The sequence below is a fragment of the Pteropus vampyrus genome, unplaced genomic scaffold, assembly GCF_000151845.1.
Source record: "Pteropus vampyrus isolate Shadow unplaced genomic scaffold, Pvam_2.0 Scaffold135, whole genome shotgun sequence".
Taxonomy (NCBI): Eukaryota; Metazoa; Chordata; class Mammalia; order Chiroptera; family Pteropodidae; genus Pteropus; species Pteropus vampyrus.
The window spans coordinates 6321818-6341858 of NW_011888916.1; the positions used below are offsets into that span (position 1 = coordinate 6321818).

The 20041-nt window shown below is 35.8% G+C and overlaps 1 protein-coding gene across 2 annotated transcripts in view; it reads right to left on the bottom strand.

Moving 5' to 3' along the window:
- The window catches only part of EPS15 (epidermal growth factor receptor pathway substrate 15), a 116510-nt gene extending 96815 nt beyond the window's left edge, over positions 1-19695 (bottom strand). Inside the window, exon 1 of one of the 2 annotated variants that reach the window (XM_011367686.2) lies at positions 19548-19693. In XM_011367686.2, coding sequence (XP_011365988.1) covers positions 19548-19580 — 33 coding nt within the window. In that variant the 5' untranslated portion in view covers positions 19581-19693. Of the gene's footprint in view, positions 1-19547 lie in introns of both variants that reach the window. The other variant, XM_011367688.2, reaches the window with a different exon arrangement.
- Positions 19696-20041: the final 346 nt, after the last annotated feature.

A 20041-nucleotide genomic window follows, 5' to 3' on the forward strand; every position in this document is an offset into this window, starting at 1 on the left:
AATAACAAATTGATAGCTTTAGTTCAGACCTCTTCTCTGAACTCCAAACTTATATATTAACCATCTACTTTACATCTCTACTTGGACGTCTCTCAAACATCTAAAAACCTTATATTTTTTTCCTCCAAAAATCTATTCCTCTCCCACCACCAACCACCAAGGTACACAAGCCAAATACCTAAGAGTCAACTTGTCCCTCACTCTCAACTTTCAATCCATCGGCAAGTCCTATAAACTCTAATTCTAAACATGTTGAACTCAACCATCTCTCTCCATATCTTAGTCCATATTTTGTCTTGACTATTACAACCACCTTTTATCCATCCCGCTTTTATTCTTCCCTGTCATTTAAACATGTAAATCAGGACATAACATTCCCTTGTTTAAACCTCTCAATGGGGCTTCTCATTTAACAAAAAATAAAATCCAAACTCTTTGCCATGGCATGATCCAGCCTCCTCTTGCCTTTCCAGCCTCACCTAGGACAACTAACTTCACTGATATTTCAGCTCTTCTAAAAAAACAAACTGTCCCAACCCATAGCCTTTGCATGTGTTTTCTCTTCCTGAAAAGCACAGCTGATGTTTTCATTTTCTTTACAACTCAGCTTAAATGTTACCCATCCAGAGACTTTTTTGGATCATTGTAAAGTAGTTCCTCTTCTATTTTCTACCTCAGCTCTGCTTGTTTCCTCGGAGACCTTACTACAACTTGTTTTTATTTTGTCTATGTGCTTTTTTTTTTTCGTCGCCCTCACTATGAGCTCCATGAAAGCAGAAACCCGGATCTATCTTGTTCACCATCATATCCTCAATACCTACCACAGTAACTACACAAGGAACGCCTCAGTAAATATTAGTTGAATGAGTGATAATTAGTGAAATTCTTTCTTGTAGTGAATTCTCAAAAATTCCGAGTAGAAATTCATTTATTCAACATTTATACAACCTACTATCTGCCGAAGATTGAGCTAGGCAGTCCCTGCTCTCACGGAGTTTATTGGTCTAGTACAGAGAGAAATAAAAAGGTAGGCAAGTCCTTTCTCCTCAACCTTTTCTGAGAAAGTTCCTCCCACCTCCCTATCTGAAATAACACCTGTTCCTCTCCTGAAGAGAAAATCTGACACAATCTTTTCTCAGAAAATTCACTTCAACTCCTTGCTTCAAATGAAATGCAATCTTTCACCTCCCTTGTAGCCCTAGCAAATGATAGCTGGGCAGTTTTAACAATCTTCCTATTTCGGGTTCTAGAAATGGGATTAACATTCTCTTTGCTCACCTGTGAAGCCTGTCCACATTATACTATTCAAATTCTTGTTTTGAAAAACAAAGACAAAATAAATCTCTACTCTTTTGAAGCTCTTATCTTTCAACATTACCCTCTCCTCTTCCTTACCACTGTTAACTTTTAACCTCCTGGTTCTACCTCATTCACCTAAGGCTTTGGGACTAAGCTGATTGTCTTCCTCTCCACCTTATACCTCTGTCAAACTAGATGACTTCGCCACAGACTAGGACAACCAATCTAACAGCCTGGATTCTCACTTCCTTGACCTCCTCAACTCCAAAGGTCTCTCCGAAACAGTCACACAGTACACTGCCAGTGTGAACATATGTTATGGTCCTCTTCCTCCCATGGTAAGGTCCTTCCTGGCCCTTCTATCTTTACCCCAAACTCCTCTACTTCCTAAATCACTATTTCAAACATCTTGTTCTCCAACCATAACCTCTTCTAAGTTATCATTCTTTGACCTCTACAAGCCTCCTTATCCATGGACCCTTTCATTTTGACTCTGATCCATCAGAGCCTCTCTTTGCTTTACTTTCCTCCTCATTCAGTTTAGGTTCTATGATGCATCATTTCAATAATCCTTTGCCAATAACCTAAATTCCCATGTTCCTCTTGTCTTTTGGTCACACCAATATAGTAAATTCCCAAACCTGAACGAACTCAACTATCCTCTTTTCTTTGAGGCTGCACCCAAAGTCACTCAAGAGGAAAGACTGGTATTACTCTAAATTCATGATTGCTATATTAATTTGCTAGGGATGCCATTAAAAAAGTACCACAAACTTGGTGGCTTAGAACAACAGAGATTTATTGTTTCACAGTCTGGAGGCCAGAAGTCCAAAAGCAAAGTGTTGGCAGGGCCACACTCCCTCCTAAAGCACCAAGAAAGGAACTGTTCCAGGCCTCTCTCCTACTTCTGGTAGTTCCTTGGCTTGTGGCAGTGTAACTCCAATCTTCACATGGCATTCTGTGTGTGTGTGTGTGTGTGTGTCCAAATCTCTCCTTTTGATGAAGACACCAGTCATATTGGATAAGCAGCCCAAGTTACTCCAGTATGACCTCATCTTAACTAATTACATTTGTAATTATCCAGAGACTCAAAAAGGATCAGCAATGAAACGTTGCTTTTTAAAAAGATAAGTTAAATAAAGTATAAATTTAAATATTCTACATTTTAAAATCATACATAGACATACATAGTATTTTACAGCTTCATAATCAGTAACGTATGTTGAATCCTTATTGGGCATTTCCTATACACCAAGTACTAGTCTTCAGCGATTTACAAATTAAGCTCATTTAACTTGATGAGGCACATACTATTATATCCATTTTACAAATGAGGAAAATTAGACATTAATAAATTGAGTAACTGACTCAATTTAAGTGTGGGCAGCAGTATTCAAATCTTAGAAGTCTGACTGCAAGACTTTCAGACTGAATGGTTAGGTTTCCTCTCTCACCAGTGTTTTCTTCACCATTATCTTATTAGCATCTTTCATATGCATTGTATCATTTGAACCTTCATCAACAGTCAGAGAGGTATTTTCCAATTCTAAGACACCTTAAGTTGTAAGGGCTACTTTGTATTTAACACAATATCAAAATAGAGAGATAATTTAAAATAACAATTTTTTTCATTACTAATCCACGATTGTACACATTTATCTACCATTTTTTCTCTAGTAACACAATCAAATGTTAAGTTAAAGTGATGTTTTGTAGTTTTTATTCTTTCATCCCCCCTTAATTCCTATTTTACTCTTTTTGATGCTACTGTAAATGAAATTGTTTTCTTAATTTCCTTTGTGAATTGTTCATCGCTAGTGTATAAAAATGCAACTGATTTTTGTGTGTTGATTTTGCATCCTGCAACTTTGCTAAATTAATTTCTTAGCTCTATAGGTGTTTCTGTGGAATCTTCAGGGTTTTCTGTGTATGAAAAAATCATGTTACGAAGGTATGGAGGCTCCTCAAAAAGTTAAAAATAGAACCACATGATCCATCACTGCCACTTCTCAGTGTTTATCTGAATATAATTGAAATCAGGTTCTCAAAGAGATATTTGCACTCCCATATTCACTGAAGTATTATTTTCACAATTATCAAAAAGAAGAGACAACCTGTCTACCAACAGATGAATGGATAAAGAAAAGGTAGTCGATACATTCAACAGAATATTGTGCAAGTCATAAAAAAAAAGAAGGAAATCCTGTCATATGCTGCGACATGGATGAATCTTGAAGATATTTTTCTAAGTGAAATAAGCCAGTCATAGAAGGATGAATACTGCATGATTCCACTTATATGAGATATCTAAAGCTGTCAAGGTCATAGAAGCAAAAAGCAGAATGGTGGTTGCAGGTGTTAGGGAGGGAGAGGAGAATGGAGAGTTGCTATTCAATAGATATGGAATTTCAGTAACACCAGAGGGCTACTGTACAGCATTGTGCTTTCAGTTAACAATTCTGTACTATACACTTCAAGATTCATTAAGGGGGAAGATCTTACGATATGTGTTATTTACAATGACTTTTTTTTTTTAATCATGTCAACTACAAAGAAATAACTTTACTTCTTCCTTTCCAATTTGGGTGCCTTTTATTTCTTTTTCTTGCTTAACTGCTCATGCTAGAACTTCCAGTACTATGTTGAATAGATGTCAGGAAAGCAGGCATCCTCGTCTTGCTCTTGATCAGACTGAAAATTGAAAAAGTTTTCAGTCTTTCACCATTTAGCATGATGCTAGCTGTGAGTTTTTTATATACAGCCTTTATCATGTTGAGGAAGTTCCTTTCTATAGCTAGTTTGGAATATTTTCATCATAAAAGGATGTTGAAGTTTCTCAAGTGCTTTTTCTATATTAATTGAGATGATCATGTGTGTTGTTTTCCTTCGACCCATAATGTAGTATATTACACTGACTGACTTTCATTTTTGCAAGTGTTTCATTGCCTTTTCCTGGAAATAAACCAAAAGCTAGAAAATAAAAGTCATCCTTTTTCAGCCAAATGACAGAACCTTTGGCTAGAAAAATACTATCCGCTTACCTATAATGTAATGTGAAAATATCTGTTACTTTTTAATCCCCAGTTTAGAAAATACTAGCAGTGTGTCACTTTCAGCCATACACACTCCACCACTTTGTCATTTTGACTATTCCTCTTTTAAAATGCAAACGGTGCTCTGGGGGTTGTCTACTATCACTCATGCAGACTCTGCAGAGAATTGTCTAGACGAGAAATTGTGATTGCTTAACCTCTATCTGGAAGGTACTAGGAACAAGAATTTCTACTATGGCATTGGAGGACGAGATGGATAATTTAAGTGCATGGGTACAGAAATATTATTTACCTGGTCTGAATTTCAAGTGTTCTGTATAATTACTGGACCATGTGTTCTGATATCTAGTTAAGAAAATACAATAACTCTGGCTGGAGCACTTACATGAACATTATATACCTGATAAGGTGCTGCTGAGGGAAAGCAGCCAGTAGGGTTAATAATATTTAAAATGAGCTACTTTGCAAAAAGCTTGTAGTTCAGGGTCTATTGGAATATTATATGAATATTCATTATAATATATAGTCTTTAAGATTCAGTAGAAGATTCAATATATTAACCTACTAACATATCACTCATTTATTAAAACAATTGCTGATCTACAATGAGTTATTCTGCTAGGCACTCCTGATATAGAGGTGAACAAATAGGATAACTTCTTTGCACTCCTGGAACTCAATCTTAAGACAGAAAAAAGAGAGAAATTATAACACAACGGCTAAATACAAAATGTATTTGGTGCACTTAGCTGATTTCCAGACAAATAAGTATTCAATTAAATTCTACTTACTACTATTACTACCAGGCAGAAACAAAGTACAAAGAGAAATACACTGAGGAAATTTAAAGTTGCAAAACTTATGTGTTCATTCATTACTCATTCATTTAGACATCTGTTGTACAGTAGTCCCCTATTTATCCACAGTTTTGCTTTCTGCAGTTTCAGTAATCAAAAGTGAACCAAAACTCCAAAAATAAACATTCATAAGTTTTAAAATGTGCACCATTTTGAGTGTGATGAAATCTCACGCCATCCAGCTCCAGCCTGCCTAGGATGTGAATCATCCCTTTGTCCAGCCTATCCGCACTGTACATACAATATTTTGATAGAGAGACACCACATTCACATAACTCTTATTACAAAATATTGTTATAACTGTTCTATTTTTAGTTACTGTTGTTAATATTATTGTGCCTAATTTGTACATTAAATTGTATCATAGGTATGTGTGTATAGGAAAAAAAACATACTATATATAAAGTTTAGCACTATCCACAGTTTCAGGTACTCACTGGAGATCTGGATAAGGGGAGACTACTGTGTATCTGTACACCTATATACTGGGAATACTAATATAAGTAAGAAATTATAGTTTCTGACACTGAGAATTCAAGAGTACTGGGAAAAATAGACAATAACAAACCATTGTGATAAGTACAACAAGAGGGAGTAAACACAGTTGCTATGGGATCAGAGATACCTAAGGGACACTGAAGAGAAGTCAATAAAAGTCATGTCTGAATTATTTCATAACAAATTACAATGCGAAAAGCTGAGGAAGTTACAAGTGTTAGAGACACCAGTCAAACAATTGCAAGGAGCACTCCTATCTGAAGGCCCCTGCACTTGCTGCTGCCTCTACCTGGAACATATCCATATTCATATGGCTCAAGTCTTATTTCATACAGATCTCCAGTCAAATATAACCTTTCTGACCACCATATCTAAACCTGTACCTTATGACGTTCTCTTCCCTTACCCTACTTAATTATTATTCCTAGCTCTCATCAATATCTGACATATTTATTATCTATTTGTTTCTGTCACTCTCCTTCACTAGAAATATTAACCCAGAGAGCCAGTGACTTTGTCTTGCTCAATGCGTATGTCACAGTAAGGCCACCAGTGCTTTGCAGATAGCAGGTAGTTGGTATCTGTCAAATGAATGAAGCAAAAAAGAGGAAGAGAAATTCAGGCACAGCAAGAAACACATACGGAAGAAAGGTATGAGAAAGAAGCCATGGCTGGAAGTTCTTGATCCATATCAACTGTAATAGCAAATATATTTACTAAGAACTTACTTATGATATTCTCAGCACTTAACTTGGATTATTTCATCTAATCTTCGCAACTCTATAAAGTACTCTTACATTTTACATAGGAAGAATCTGAAACACAGATTAAATCAATGCCCAAATTCACATAGCTGGTAAATAAATGAGAGAACTAGATTAAAAGCCACGCAGTACAATGTCAGGGCTCATTCTTTTAACCACCACCCAAAAGCACAGAAAACTGACAACCTTCCTGGATTGTTTCCACATATACTGAAAGAAAAAAAAGAAAAGAGAAAAGACCCACTATCACAGTCTTTGTGCATATTACATGCTTCATATACTTAAAACCTTTTATGTGTTACTCATTAGTAGCATTATTGGTTTTTTTAAAAATATGAACCACATTTACCAAACAAAAGGCTAAGTAAATCCCCCACCTGCGGTTTCCAATTCTGATTCAGAGTAGGACTGGGGTTAGGTCCAATAATTTGCATTTCTAATAAGTTCTCAGGTGATGGTGATAATTCAAGACCACTTTCCAGAACTCCTTGCTACATAATCTAAATGTGAACTAGACCTCTTTCAAATAACAGTGGGTTTCTGAACAATCAATGGCTGAACTAGGAACCTTTAAGGTACTGAAAATACAGATACATGCTTCCTCTCAAAGATCAGGAACAAGCGTCTGCTCCAGACACTTCTATTCAACATTGTACTGGAGGTTCTAGCCAGGGAAATTAGACAAGAACAAGAAACAAAAGGCATCCAGATTGCAAAGGAGGAGGTAAAACAATCACTGTTCACAGATGATGTGATCTTATATGTAGAAAATGCTAAGAAATCCACTAAAAAACTATTAAAACTAATAAATGAGTTCAGCAAAATTGCAGGATACAAGGTCAATATACAAAAATTAATTGTAGTGTTATACACTTATGAACATAAGGAACAATACAAAATGAAATGAAATCAATTACCTTCTAATAGCTTAATAAAATTTTTTAAACCTTAAGAATAAATTTAACAAAAGAATTATAAAACTTATACTCTAAAAGCTATAAGACATTGTTGAACAAAATTAAAGCTATATCAGTGAGTAAAAGGTTTCTTTTTGAGATGATAAAAATGCTCTACAATTGACTGTGGTGACGGCTGCACACATCTATGAACAGACTAAAAACCACTGAATTAAAAAGGGTAAATTGTATGGAAACTCAAAGAAAGTACCTTAACACCTAAATAATTTTTAAACATTTCATAAATTCAGTACCTTCTAGTACTTATTAAAATTACTTGATTGGTCATATTTCAAAACACAGATATAATTCAAAAAATTATCATTAATTTTGAAACAGCATATTTTTAAATTAGTACTAGAAATTAACTCAGAAAATTTATAATTTGCAGAATATGATTTTCCCTCCACCTAGCCTCATGATGAAACTATTAGTACCTAAAAAATATTCACTTTTTAAATATTTTAAATATTTTTAAACATGAATAAGTATAAAAGTTGTGTAATTATACACTTATTTTTTAAAATAGAATGTTTTGCGAAGTTTTTTGGTGAGGTTATAAGAAAATAAGTCTTGTCCACCTTAAACTATGAATGCTGGTACTAGTAAAATTCCTGTACTAAAATAAAGAAGAAATTAATTGTAAAAAGCTGTGAGAGTATAAAAGAAAAATATCTGCCAAGCACAAAGACAAACCAGGACGTTTCAAGCAAGCCTGGCTCAAAGTACAGTCAATAGAGTTAAGTTTTTGAATTGTTTTAAAGTGCCAGATGGTCCAGAATCCACCCCCCAAATCTTACAAGGCTCTGCATAAAAGTGTGCCAGAAAAAAAATAAAATAAAACAAAGAAAAAAACAAAACGAAAAACACAGAACAGAATGTAAGAACAGACTAAGAATGAAAGCGTCCCAGCCAGCAAAAGATGAAAACTGTAAGCAAACTGAACTCACCCAATCTTCTTCAAACTCACAACTTTTAATGCCAATTTCCTGTGCTAGGAACTTTACAAACTATAAATGTCCTATGTAGCCAAATTAAGTACACTCAATTCCTTCACAACAGTATTTTAGACATTATTGCTTCTGAGTAAATTACTCCTGTCTCCTTTGCCAATCAAGATCTTATAACTATAAATAAAAATCACTGAAGTTTGATTTAAAAACTCAAAGGTATCACAGAAAAATAATTCAATTATGTAGTAAGTACCATCTATAACTACAAAAAAGAATTCGGCAAATGGTACATAAAAGGTTATTTGCAACCGCATTAATTATGATATATATAAATTATCTGTATGTATAATGGCTTGATTAAGTATAAAACATCCATTCAATGAATATATTCTAAAGACATTTTTAAAATGCTATGAAAACCACATAAGAAAACACTTACTAGGTTAAAGAAAACAGAATGCAAAATCATACACATGTGAGAGAGAAAACATGTAAAGGAAAAAAACAAGAAGTAAAAAAACTAAAATATAAAGAATGGGGTAGATGCTGATCCATGCTTTTTCTTGCTGTTTTTCTACATGTTTGAGTTTTCTTTAGTAAGTAAAGAATTTTAGAAATGAAAAATTTTTAAATATTTAAATGAGTTATACATATAAAGTATTAACACTAATAACAGCACTTCTACTTACTGTCTCCTATATTCCAACAATATATATACAACATACATAAGGAAAAGAAAGTTCAAAGAGTTGAAGAAACTTGCCATGGTCACCCAGAGACAGTGTAAGTGTCAGAGGGAGAATTCAAATCCAGATTTGTCTTTTACTAAGTCCAGTGTTCTTCCAAGTAGATAAAACTTCTCTCAGTATTCCTGGGATAGAAATATTGATACTATGAATATCATATATACTGTTTCAGAGTAGGTCACAGATCCTTTAAAGTCTATCCTTGAAACCCCTTTCTAATGTCCTATGCTCTAGGCTAAAAATTCTTGCTTTACTACAAAGAAAAAACAGAGACTAAATATAAGAAAATGGATAGTATATCTCCCAGTGCACCAAAATATAATGTTCCTATGGTTTTATGTTGTCCTTTTAAGTACAATTTAAAATGTCATCTGCAGTATTAATCCTGGATACTGTAAATGATGAAAAAATAAAAAATTACTACAAAAATTCCACCACAATCACAGGATATGCCACAGCACTCCTATGCCTTACTTTCGCCACCCTTTATCATAGTACTCATCACTCCAGAGTCAGTGTTAATCTCCCTAAAAGACAAAGAAGTTCTTCAATGCATGAGTCTAGGTCTTACTCTCTTTGTATGTCCAAAGCCTAACACAGGAGGCATTCAGTAAAAGTTTCTTAAAATAAAAGAGGATCAAACAGCCATAATGGAAGCACCTTAAATGCATATGTTTCATATTTTTAAGTATATGCTTAAGTATACCTGTGTTATACTTATAGAATAAAAGATGGAATGAAATTACAATTACTCCGTGGTATCAGTGATCTATGAAAATTCTAACATAAGTGCAACATTTCATAAAAATTAACAGCCCTGTAAAGAACTAAAATCCACCAATAACAAATGTTTGGCTAATGGTGGTAGTTATTATTATCATTAATAGCTGCTACCATTTAAACTGATCCCATTTATATCTATTATTTCACATAATCTTCACAACAAATCCTACAGGTTTATTACCCGTTTTACAGATTAAAAAAAAAAAACAGAGGCTAAGAAACTTGTTAAACAATCAAATAAAGAAATTAAACGTAAGACATTCTGACTGCAAAGCCCAAGATCTCCCATTAATTATATCACCCTCTCAACAATGTTCATATCTGGGGCATCAGTAATCCTTAGACCTAGTGGTTCCAGATTTTATTTAATAAAATAGTTTGTTTCTTACAGAATTTTTCTCTGATACATGGTATCACCTTCAGCAATAAAATACTGAAGGAACTCCAAGTACAAGCTACAATGTCCAAAAGAGTATCAGTTTGAAAGTAAATACTGGCATGATGTACACTAACCTAGATAGGCTTAGGTTTTCATGAGTAATAAATTCCAAGAAATTGCAAAACATAAAACTACTTTTTATCATGTCTTAAAAAATGCTCAACTTTAACTTGGTACAACAATTTTTTGGGGATGTGGTCTATGCAATAAGTTGATTTTCATATAATAAGATGTTGTAGCCTAGAATATATATTCAATTATTACCAAGGAATGGTAATATGTTCTACCAGAGCTATTTTACCCTTAAAAATACAAACAGATTCATTCAATTTATGAGTTGTTTCACTACCTGGGTTATAATCCTGATTCTACTACTTAGCAGCAACTTGACTTTGAACAAATTATTTCACCTGTGCCTAAGTCTTCTCTTTTTGTAAAACAAGGATAATAAGGATGATCCAGTTAATAAGGATAAGGATGATCCAATTATCAGGTTGTAAGGATTATTGAAAACAGTGCCTGACACATCAGAGTGCTCAATAAGTATTAATTATCGTCATTGTTATCCAAATACCGACCTCTCTATCCTCCTCCCTCCCTCCCTGCTGCCCCACACACAGACCTACTCTGAATAATGTTCAATTTCATCCCTGAAATATTGTCAATGACTGTTTACAGGAAGCAGCATAGAAAATGTGCTTGAGAACAGATATGCCGGGGTTCAAATCTCAAATCTTCCACTTAGAACACAACCCTGAGTAATATAGAAGATTAACTCCTACTTGAAGAAAGGCTGTGAAGGTTAAGTGAAATAATATATGTAAATCATCTAAAAGTACCTACTGCTTATCAAGAATTTAAGAAATATCGGTCCTCCTCCTTCTCAACAGTAACATAAAAATGTTCTCCTTCTAGGATTTCTGCATTAATATTTAGCCCACCAGACAGAATTGTTCCACAACTAAAATAAGACCACATTAAGACAGAAAAATCACACAAAATTAAGTTCACAATTTCCAGTTGTCTCACCATTTGTTTAAGCTCAATATCTATGCACAATGACTCATTCACGGCTCATGGCAGGTTTAGGAATAAAAATATGAAGATAAACTAGTCCCCCTGTCGCTATCCCAAGAAAGCACATATCTCTGTATCTCATGCCTTAGTGAATCACTAAGTCTAAAAAGGACATATTTAAACCAGTAATTCTCAATGAGAGGCAATTTTGTCCCTCAGTAAACATTTGGCAATGTCTGGAAATATTTTTGATTGTCCCAACAGGGGAGAGTACTACTGGCATCTCATGGATAAGAATATTGCAAAACATCTTACAATGCACAGGACAGGCCCTCACACCAAATAATGATCTGGCCCAAAATGTCAATAGTGCCAGGGCTGAGAAACCATGACCTAAAAAAAAAAAAAGTAAACCCGTCCCTCGATTTATGCGGTATTTTTCTTACTCGAGTTTTTTTATACACAGTAAACCTCTCTCTCTCCCTGTTTACACGAACGTTTTATACATGGTTTCCATTTACACAGTCTCATTTTATGCGGTTCTTTTTCATTTCCATTACTGGCGATTATTCTTTCTAAAAAGCAATAGCTTAACTCAGCAGTATACAAAAAAACAATACTAACATGCAATTATTAATGATCTTCCCGTTCACTGGAAGGCAAATAAAAAAGCATGGATGACTACTGATGTGTTTTGGGATTGGTTTTGCAAATATTTTGCTGTAGAAGCTGAAAATTATATGAGGGAAAAATGTCTTCCTTTTAAAATACTTTCACTTTTAGATAATGCACCTGGTCATCCACACAATTTAGGACACCCAAATATAAAAGTTGTATATTTGCCACCAAATTCAACTTCCTCGATCCAACCTTTAGATTAAGGCATTATTTCCACCTTTAAGATTAATTATATTTAAAAAAAGATTAATTAAACAGTTTAAATATTTTTAATAAACTTGAAGATAATGATTCATTTACAGTTACAGAAGCCTAGAATAAATACACGATTTTAAGTTGTATCAAGAATGTTGCTTTCACTTTGAGTGATATAAAGCCCACAACTTTAAATGCTTGCTGGAAAGCAACATAGCCAGAAGTGGTTGTACCAGGAAGTATGGCTCCAACAACTGAAGAGGGATTATCAGGCATTATTAATTTGTTAAATAAATTTCAAGAGGCTCTGACAATTTGAATAGAGATATTAATGAATTATTGATTGATCACAAATTAACTGATGATGAATTAATTCACTTAATATCTGAAGACCATCCTGCCAATGAATATGGCAGTGACCTTGAACTAGTTTCATTTACTGCAGAAAATGTATTTACAAAGCTCTTCAATTGGCCACAAAACTGGAAACTGCCAATTCTAGATATTGATCCAAACATCCAACGAGTCTCAAAATTTCGAAAAGACTTTTAAGTATCAAAGTGAATATCAAAGAATTTATGAAAACTGAGCAAAAGATGGGGCTGGAAAAAGATTCAAAATAAATAATGAAACTGAAGTATACTTCCAAATATTTTGAGCAATGAAGAAAGTGACTTTGAGCCAATCTAAAAAGAGAAGGGTGGTTGCTATACATTACAGTATAGACAGCAAATAAAATTTATTTTGTTTTTTTCTGATTTTTCATTAGCATTTTTTGTGAAAATGTGTGAAATACAGTTTTTAAATTTTATTATTAGTTTCGAGTATACAGTACATATTGGTTAGACACTATATAGTTTATTAAACGATTTTTATGACTTAAATCAGCCTATTTCGTTAGTATTTTTTTTATACTTGTAGACTCTTTTTACACAGTTTTCTTCCACGTTAAAAAGAAAAGCGGAATGGACAATCCGCATAAATCAAGAGACAGGTGTATAGTTATACAAAAGCTTTCCTCAAAAATGTATGTGCTAGCCCAGTGTTCTTGTCCAAATTCTTTATTTTTATTAAAAACATAACAAGAAATAATCAGCTTGATTATTCCAGATGGGAAACTCCTGGTACCATCAAATTCCTATTACAAAATCCAATCTAAAGAGGAAGGAAATGAGGCTTACTTTTCTCTGTATATTTGTACCACATAAAAACAAGTTTTTAAAATAGCTCCAACCTTTATTTTTTAATTGCACCTCAAATTCATGTAAGCATTATTTATATCACAAAGATAAGTTTCTTATCCCACACTTCGATCTTACTTTTGTACTTTAAAAAGTTCACATTTATGTGATACGAAAGCGCAGTACATGGGGCCAACTTTTAACAAATATCATTTTTATGTATCAGGTGGGCAATGATCAAAAGTTTGGTAAAATACTATGTTGATGAAGCTATGGGAGAAAAAGGCACACTCAAACACTTGCTGGTACAACCTTTCTGAATGCAAATTAGCAATATCTATCCAACTTAAAAATATTCTTTGGTCCAAAAGTTATACCCACTAAAAACTAATGCACGTACTGACACATATGCAAAAAGATGCTAAAAAGAATATTCATTGCAGCACTGTTGGTAATAAAATTGGAAACGATATCAAAGTGCATCATTAGAAGGCTAGTTAAATAAATCATAGTATATTTATATAAAGGAAAATGCTGAAATTTTGAAAATAATAAGAGAAATCTAAATGTGCCAGCATAGAACAATATAGATCAATTAACCTTAAAGTAGTAATAATAATGAGCCATGCACGACATGCAGCTTACTCAAAAGAAAAATAATATACAGTACACATATGTATATACATGTCTATATATTTATATGTATGTACATACATATAAGTATATATATATTTATATCTACATACATATACATCACAGACTATTTCTGGAAATAAACACAAGAAACTGGGAAGGATGGCTGCCTCTAGGAAGGGGACTGAGGGCCCAGAGCAAGAAGGAGACTTTCACTGGTATTGTTTGAAATTTTTTTAACACGAGTTAATGCAGGCTCTTTTATTTACTGACTGTAAAATTTAAGTCACAAATTCTGAACCTCAGTATTCTCAAATTTGAAATGACAATAATGGCCTAATTCATTGGTTATTATGAGGTCCAATGAAAAAGGATAAAATGCTTTGTAAATTATAAAGAAGCAGACAAAATTATAAATTAGTACTCTAAAGGAATTCTCCAAACCATTATTATAATAATCATTATCATTCCTCTGACCACTTTCTCTAAATTTCTCTAAAGCCAAGTTTAAGACGAAATGTGAATGCAGATGCGATTTTAGAACACAGATTTTTACTTTACTTAGTTATTGATTTCAATTTAAATGAGTAGATTTTCAAAAACATCATAGAAATACTAAATCAGCTGATTATAGAAAGAATATATGCTCACTATTGAAATGATGGTAAGCAAAGACTATCACCATGCTATTATAAAACCTTGGGGTTTTTTCTTCCAGTCTTTTTCCTATGCATGCTTAACTGGGTTAGAGTATTTGTCTAAATAAAACATTTCCACTTTCTGTAATATAGCATTCAAATTACAACATTCCTCAGATTACACATAATTATTACACACAGATTTTAATGAAAGCCCACAATATTTTATCTTCTTGATGAGAGTTCAGGCATTTTAAAATGAAATTCCATTGTATAGGTTTGCCTAATGAACTCTGCCTGGATTAATTTTTCATTTATTTCTACCAATTCTCAAACTAACCAGATTCTCATCCTCTCTTTCCCTCCCTCTCTATCTCTTCCCTCCACCCACAACAAACACACCCCTCCCTCCTTCTCCTTCTCTCAAGCCATTTTCCTGCTTTTCGTTTCCTGAGTTCCAATTTTACTATGTCCAAACTCACAAAACAAGTGGATAAAGTGTGTTTATAATTCTTTGAAGAGCAAGTAAAACACCTTAGATTGAGCCCTAAATCAGACTATTAGTAAGAGAAGTAATTAGAACGATGATTTTGTTGCTAAAGATATGCAATCTTTTTCTACTACATGTTAGTCTGCTATCATCATTCTGTCTGCAAACAGAGTGGAAAAAAAAAAAGGAATATACTCTTAGGTTATTCCTGGGAGACTCACCATTGGACAAACCTAGCTGTTCCTAATTAATTTTAACTATGACAACTCCTCCCAAATGCAGAACATTCCAAACCATTTTTGAGAATGGTTAGATATTGCTCAAGGAAGCACAGAATTCCTGAGTATACTGGACTGTAATTGCAGGCAAAAAAATATATATATACACCTATTATTGTGCCTTTCTCATAGTAGAAACTCAAATATGTCATGTTGAATAAATACTCCTTTTCTGCTTCTGCAAGCATGCTGTAATTTTCATACTCTGCCCTGTATTTACTGTCATAATTGTTAATTCAGACCACTAAGGTGACATGTTTATTAACACACACCGTATAGCTTTTTAAAAATGAAACTGAAAATACCAGAAACTGAAATTATAGATTTTTCCCTCTAATTTCCCAATTTTCTATAATGCAGTTATATTACTCTTGCAATTAAAAAAAAAAAAAGCATTAGAAGGAAAAGTATTTTTATAGCATTTATTGTTTTAGACTATATCCTAAGATTATTTTAATTAAGTCCCATTCTAAGGACTTTCTTATTATCTAAAAAAAAATAATCCTTGATAAATTAAAGCAAGAAAATGTCAGCATAAAACTGAACTGCTGGAATATTATTTAAAATACTCATATCATGCCATAGTTCAATAAAATGTTTATCATCATCAAGAACACTACTTATACATCCACAACTGTACTGTCAAGATACTATGAAAGGCACTGGAGATTCAAAGGCAAAAGACATGGCTTCCATCCTCAAGAATTTTACTAAACTAATTAGAACAACAGGGCATATACTGAAAAAGAAAATAAAAAATACAAGGGAGCACTGGATATGCCAAGCATCTAATTCATAGAGAAGTATACTAAAACAGATTTTGAAGGCCTATAGATTTTAGATCAAAATCTTCCATCTACCACTAATGAGCTTACGTAAATTACTTCCTTCATTTGTACAATGGAGTGTTAGATTAAGTGAAGTAAAATTCCTAGCATATAGTAACATCTAAAAGGAAGTTAATAGCATTATTATTATTATTGTTATTATTAGGGATACAGGCTTGAGGAAGAAATGCACAACTGGAAAAATTTTTAAAGAGAATTGTTAATATATTTTTGTAATCTATCACTATAAGCAAAAATCACAAGATCTTTCTCAAGTTTTACTTTCTATTGACAAGAAAAAAAAAAATAGACCATCTAGTGAAAACTGGTATTTGAAAACACTAAGGCTACACAGAACTAAAGTACCTGAGAAAGTCACCACTAGATCTACAAATCAAAGAATATGACCTAAAAAAAGAATGTTAGTTTGAAAGGTCCTTAGACTCGCAACTCTCTCATACCAGAATGTAAGCTCCACGTTATGTGTCCAAGCTCCAAGAATTGTTATCTATTTTGTTCATTTCTATATCCTCAGTACCTAGATTAATTCCCAGCTTACAGTGAATGCTCAATAAATATCTGTTGAATAAACAGTAAAGAAAATTGAGCTCCTGGCATAGCTGGGACTGGAACTAATATTTCATTACTCTAGTATTCTATCTCCTGTCTAAACTAGAATATGATAATTTAGATAACTTATTTTGATGGTTGAGGAGTTGGAGGGTTGGTTAGGAGGAAGGAAGGTGTAGATCAAAACATTTTTCACATTTTTTCCCCCAACTGTCAGTTTTGCTTAATTGATAAAGGCAAAAAAATTATAAACAAGACAATCCCAGCACAGTGCCTAGCACACAATATCTCATGACCATTATTATCTCATGACCAGAAACTAACTTCCCATCTGTTTAATCTTTGTAACTGTCATAGAACCCTTTAGAATTTTCAGCCTTTCATAAGATAGTTATTAATCACTTTCTTCCAGATGGGCGCTGAAGGAGGAGAGATGAATTAAAAGATGCCCCTGCCCTGGAAGATCTCTCTTGAGTATGCCGGCGTCTGAGTTAGTGAGTGGTGGGGAGGGGTGGGGGCAGGTCAATAATGTATGTGAAACCAGGTCACATTGTTATTTGTTTATTGCCTTGAGTAGTTAAAAAATTTAAAAATCACAAATCAGCAAAGTTTTGAAATAACAAGGAGGCACACTGGGGTATATTAACACTTGGGAAGGTTCTTTTTCCTGTGCCTTTACAATGTTTCTCACTGCCTCTTAATGTATTAAAGTCAAAATATTCTAAATTGACTTATTTGAATTGTCAATATAAATAAACTATCAATGTTATGTCCTTTCATATGTGAGACAGTGAAGGCTAATACTCTTGATTTAGTATTTACTCTGTGTATGTTACTATTTAAATATATAACCACAATATATATTTAAATTATTTAACTGTCTATAAAAATGACAGAGCCTGAAGAAAAGCTCGAGATGAGCGCTAGTAAATAAAAAACTAATATCACAGTATTACCCAGGGAGAGAATAAAGTAGGCACACAGCTAAGAAGTGAACCTATAGAGGTCTCCAAGAGAACAAAATCTTCAAGAGGAGAAAATTTTCTGCCGGAACTGGCTAACAGAGACAGAGAGCAACAGCTTGCTAAAAGGGTCTTACAATGCAAGTCACTAACTAGACTCACAAAAGTCAGTGTTGCCATTCCTCAAATTTGAGTGTCAGGAAGCCACTTTCAAAGCATGCATCACCAAGACGAAACTACCACATTCCAAGGAGTTCTTCCCCATTATCTGCATGTCAAAATAGGATAAGCAACACCAAACGAATTGGAAAATAAAACAGCCTTCACATAGGAGTGATAATTCCTACAAGCTCAAGTAAGTTATTTTACCTGAGGCATGTGTTTATATGTGGTTCCTGGGAGAACATTTTTCACTCGGTCTATCCTAGAGTGCTAGGTGAAACACCTCAAATCCTCTCGATCCCAACACAGAAAACTCTCCAATCCAAATGCATATTCTACTCCAGTGTTAACGCCTTATAAGCACTGACAAATCCAGGCCAAGGAGACTACAAGGTGGCAGGGAGATACTACAAGTCAGGCAGGAAGGCTGGGGTGGGCCCCAAGGGGGATGTACCTGGTCACTAGTTCTAGTGACAACCAGTTGAGAAGGTGAGACTGGGGTAAGTTTTGGTCAGAGGGCCAGAAAAGGATAGACAGGTGCATGTCACCTCACCATCCTGGACATCATGGAAAGATAACTGACTTTCTTTACAAGGTGGGAGGAACGAAGCTTCCAGAGTGAGTGATGTTGAGAGGTTTTCTGGGAAGCACAAGGACTGAGCTCTGAGGAGAGCAGAAAAACAAGAAGAGGAAAGCCCCTGAGAATCGGTTTTGGAGAAAATTCCTCCGGGACGAGTGATCTCTATGGTCGTTCCCAGCATCAAGACTGGTGGGACCATCACACCTGTTAAAAGATGTTTCCCTATTAACAGCTTGGACAGCGATTAAGTGCAAATCCACCGGGTGAGAATGCAAGATTTGAGTAGGAAAAGACCATTGTGGGGTCTGACCCAGGAGGAAACCTGATCAGGAGGGGAAGAGGCTGAATTCGGGAAGGCGATAGCAGGGTAAGTACTTGGGTAGGATGAGACTTATTTGGAAGCGAGATCGACTGCAGGAATGGAAGGCTTTCATTGGACTCCAGGTGGGAAAAGGCCCGTTTAGAGTGCAAAGACGCCTTGAGCGCCTGGTTCGGGAAGGTGACTCTAACTAGGGGAAGCGCGCTGCCCAGCCCAGAGCGTGAGCCTCGTGCGGGCCGAGGGCTGACCCGGGGGTGAGGCTGATCCGCGCGAGCTCACAAGCTCACCTGGGACAGTCTGGCCTGGAATGAGGAAACTTCCTGGGTGGGTGAAAGCTGAATGGAGGGAGAGGGGCCAGGCACAGACTGAGCCGGGCGCGGGGTACCGGACACACAGCTGGGGCGTGGAGGGTTGGGGAGACTGGGGCGTGGGGGCGGCGAGGGGGGCGCCCACCGATCCCGGCTGGGGTCGCGGCTGCCAAGGCGGAGCTGCGGGCTCGGGATGGCGCCCCCCGCTCCGGCACACACGCACTGGCTCTAACTCTCACTATCGACCGCCCCGTCCGGGGCCGAGAGAAACTGCCCGGGTCGGTGACCGCAGGGCGGTGGGGGAGGGGGCCGGCCGGGGACACCAGCCGACCGAGCCCGGCGGATGGGCGAGCGGCGTTACCTGTGTCAGGGAGAGCTGGGCCGCCGCAGCCATGGTGTTTCCATCATGCACGGGAGGGGAAGGAAGGACGGGCGGATGGGGGCTCGGGGCGGGGAGGAGGCGGAGGGAGCGGCCAGAGGCGAGGCCCGGGAGGGCGGGCGGCCGGGCGTCTCCCCTAACTTCAACAACTTCCCTCCTCTCGCCCGCCCCGCCCCGCATGGCCCCGCCCGCCCCGCGCAGACTGTGGCGGCACCCAAATCCTGGCGCAGGATTTGGAACCTGCGGACCGGAGCCTAAACCCGGGGCGGCCTGAAAAAAACCGGCCTGGAAGTGAAATTAAGGCGGACTGGCTATGGAGGAAGCAGCAACTCCAGATTTTCCCATGAACTTTAGGCAGGTCACTAAGCTTCTGCTTCTGAAAAATGGGGAGAAATGATACCCAAAATCCAGGTCGCTCGTCAGGACTATCTGAGATAATGATAGGAAATGATAACAATGTTTTATATATGCCAGAA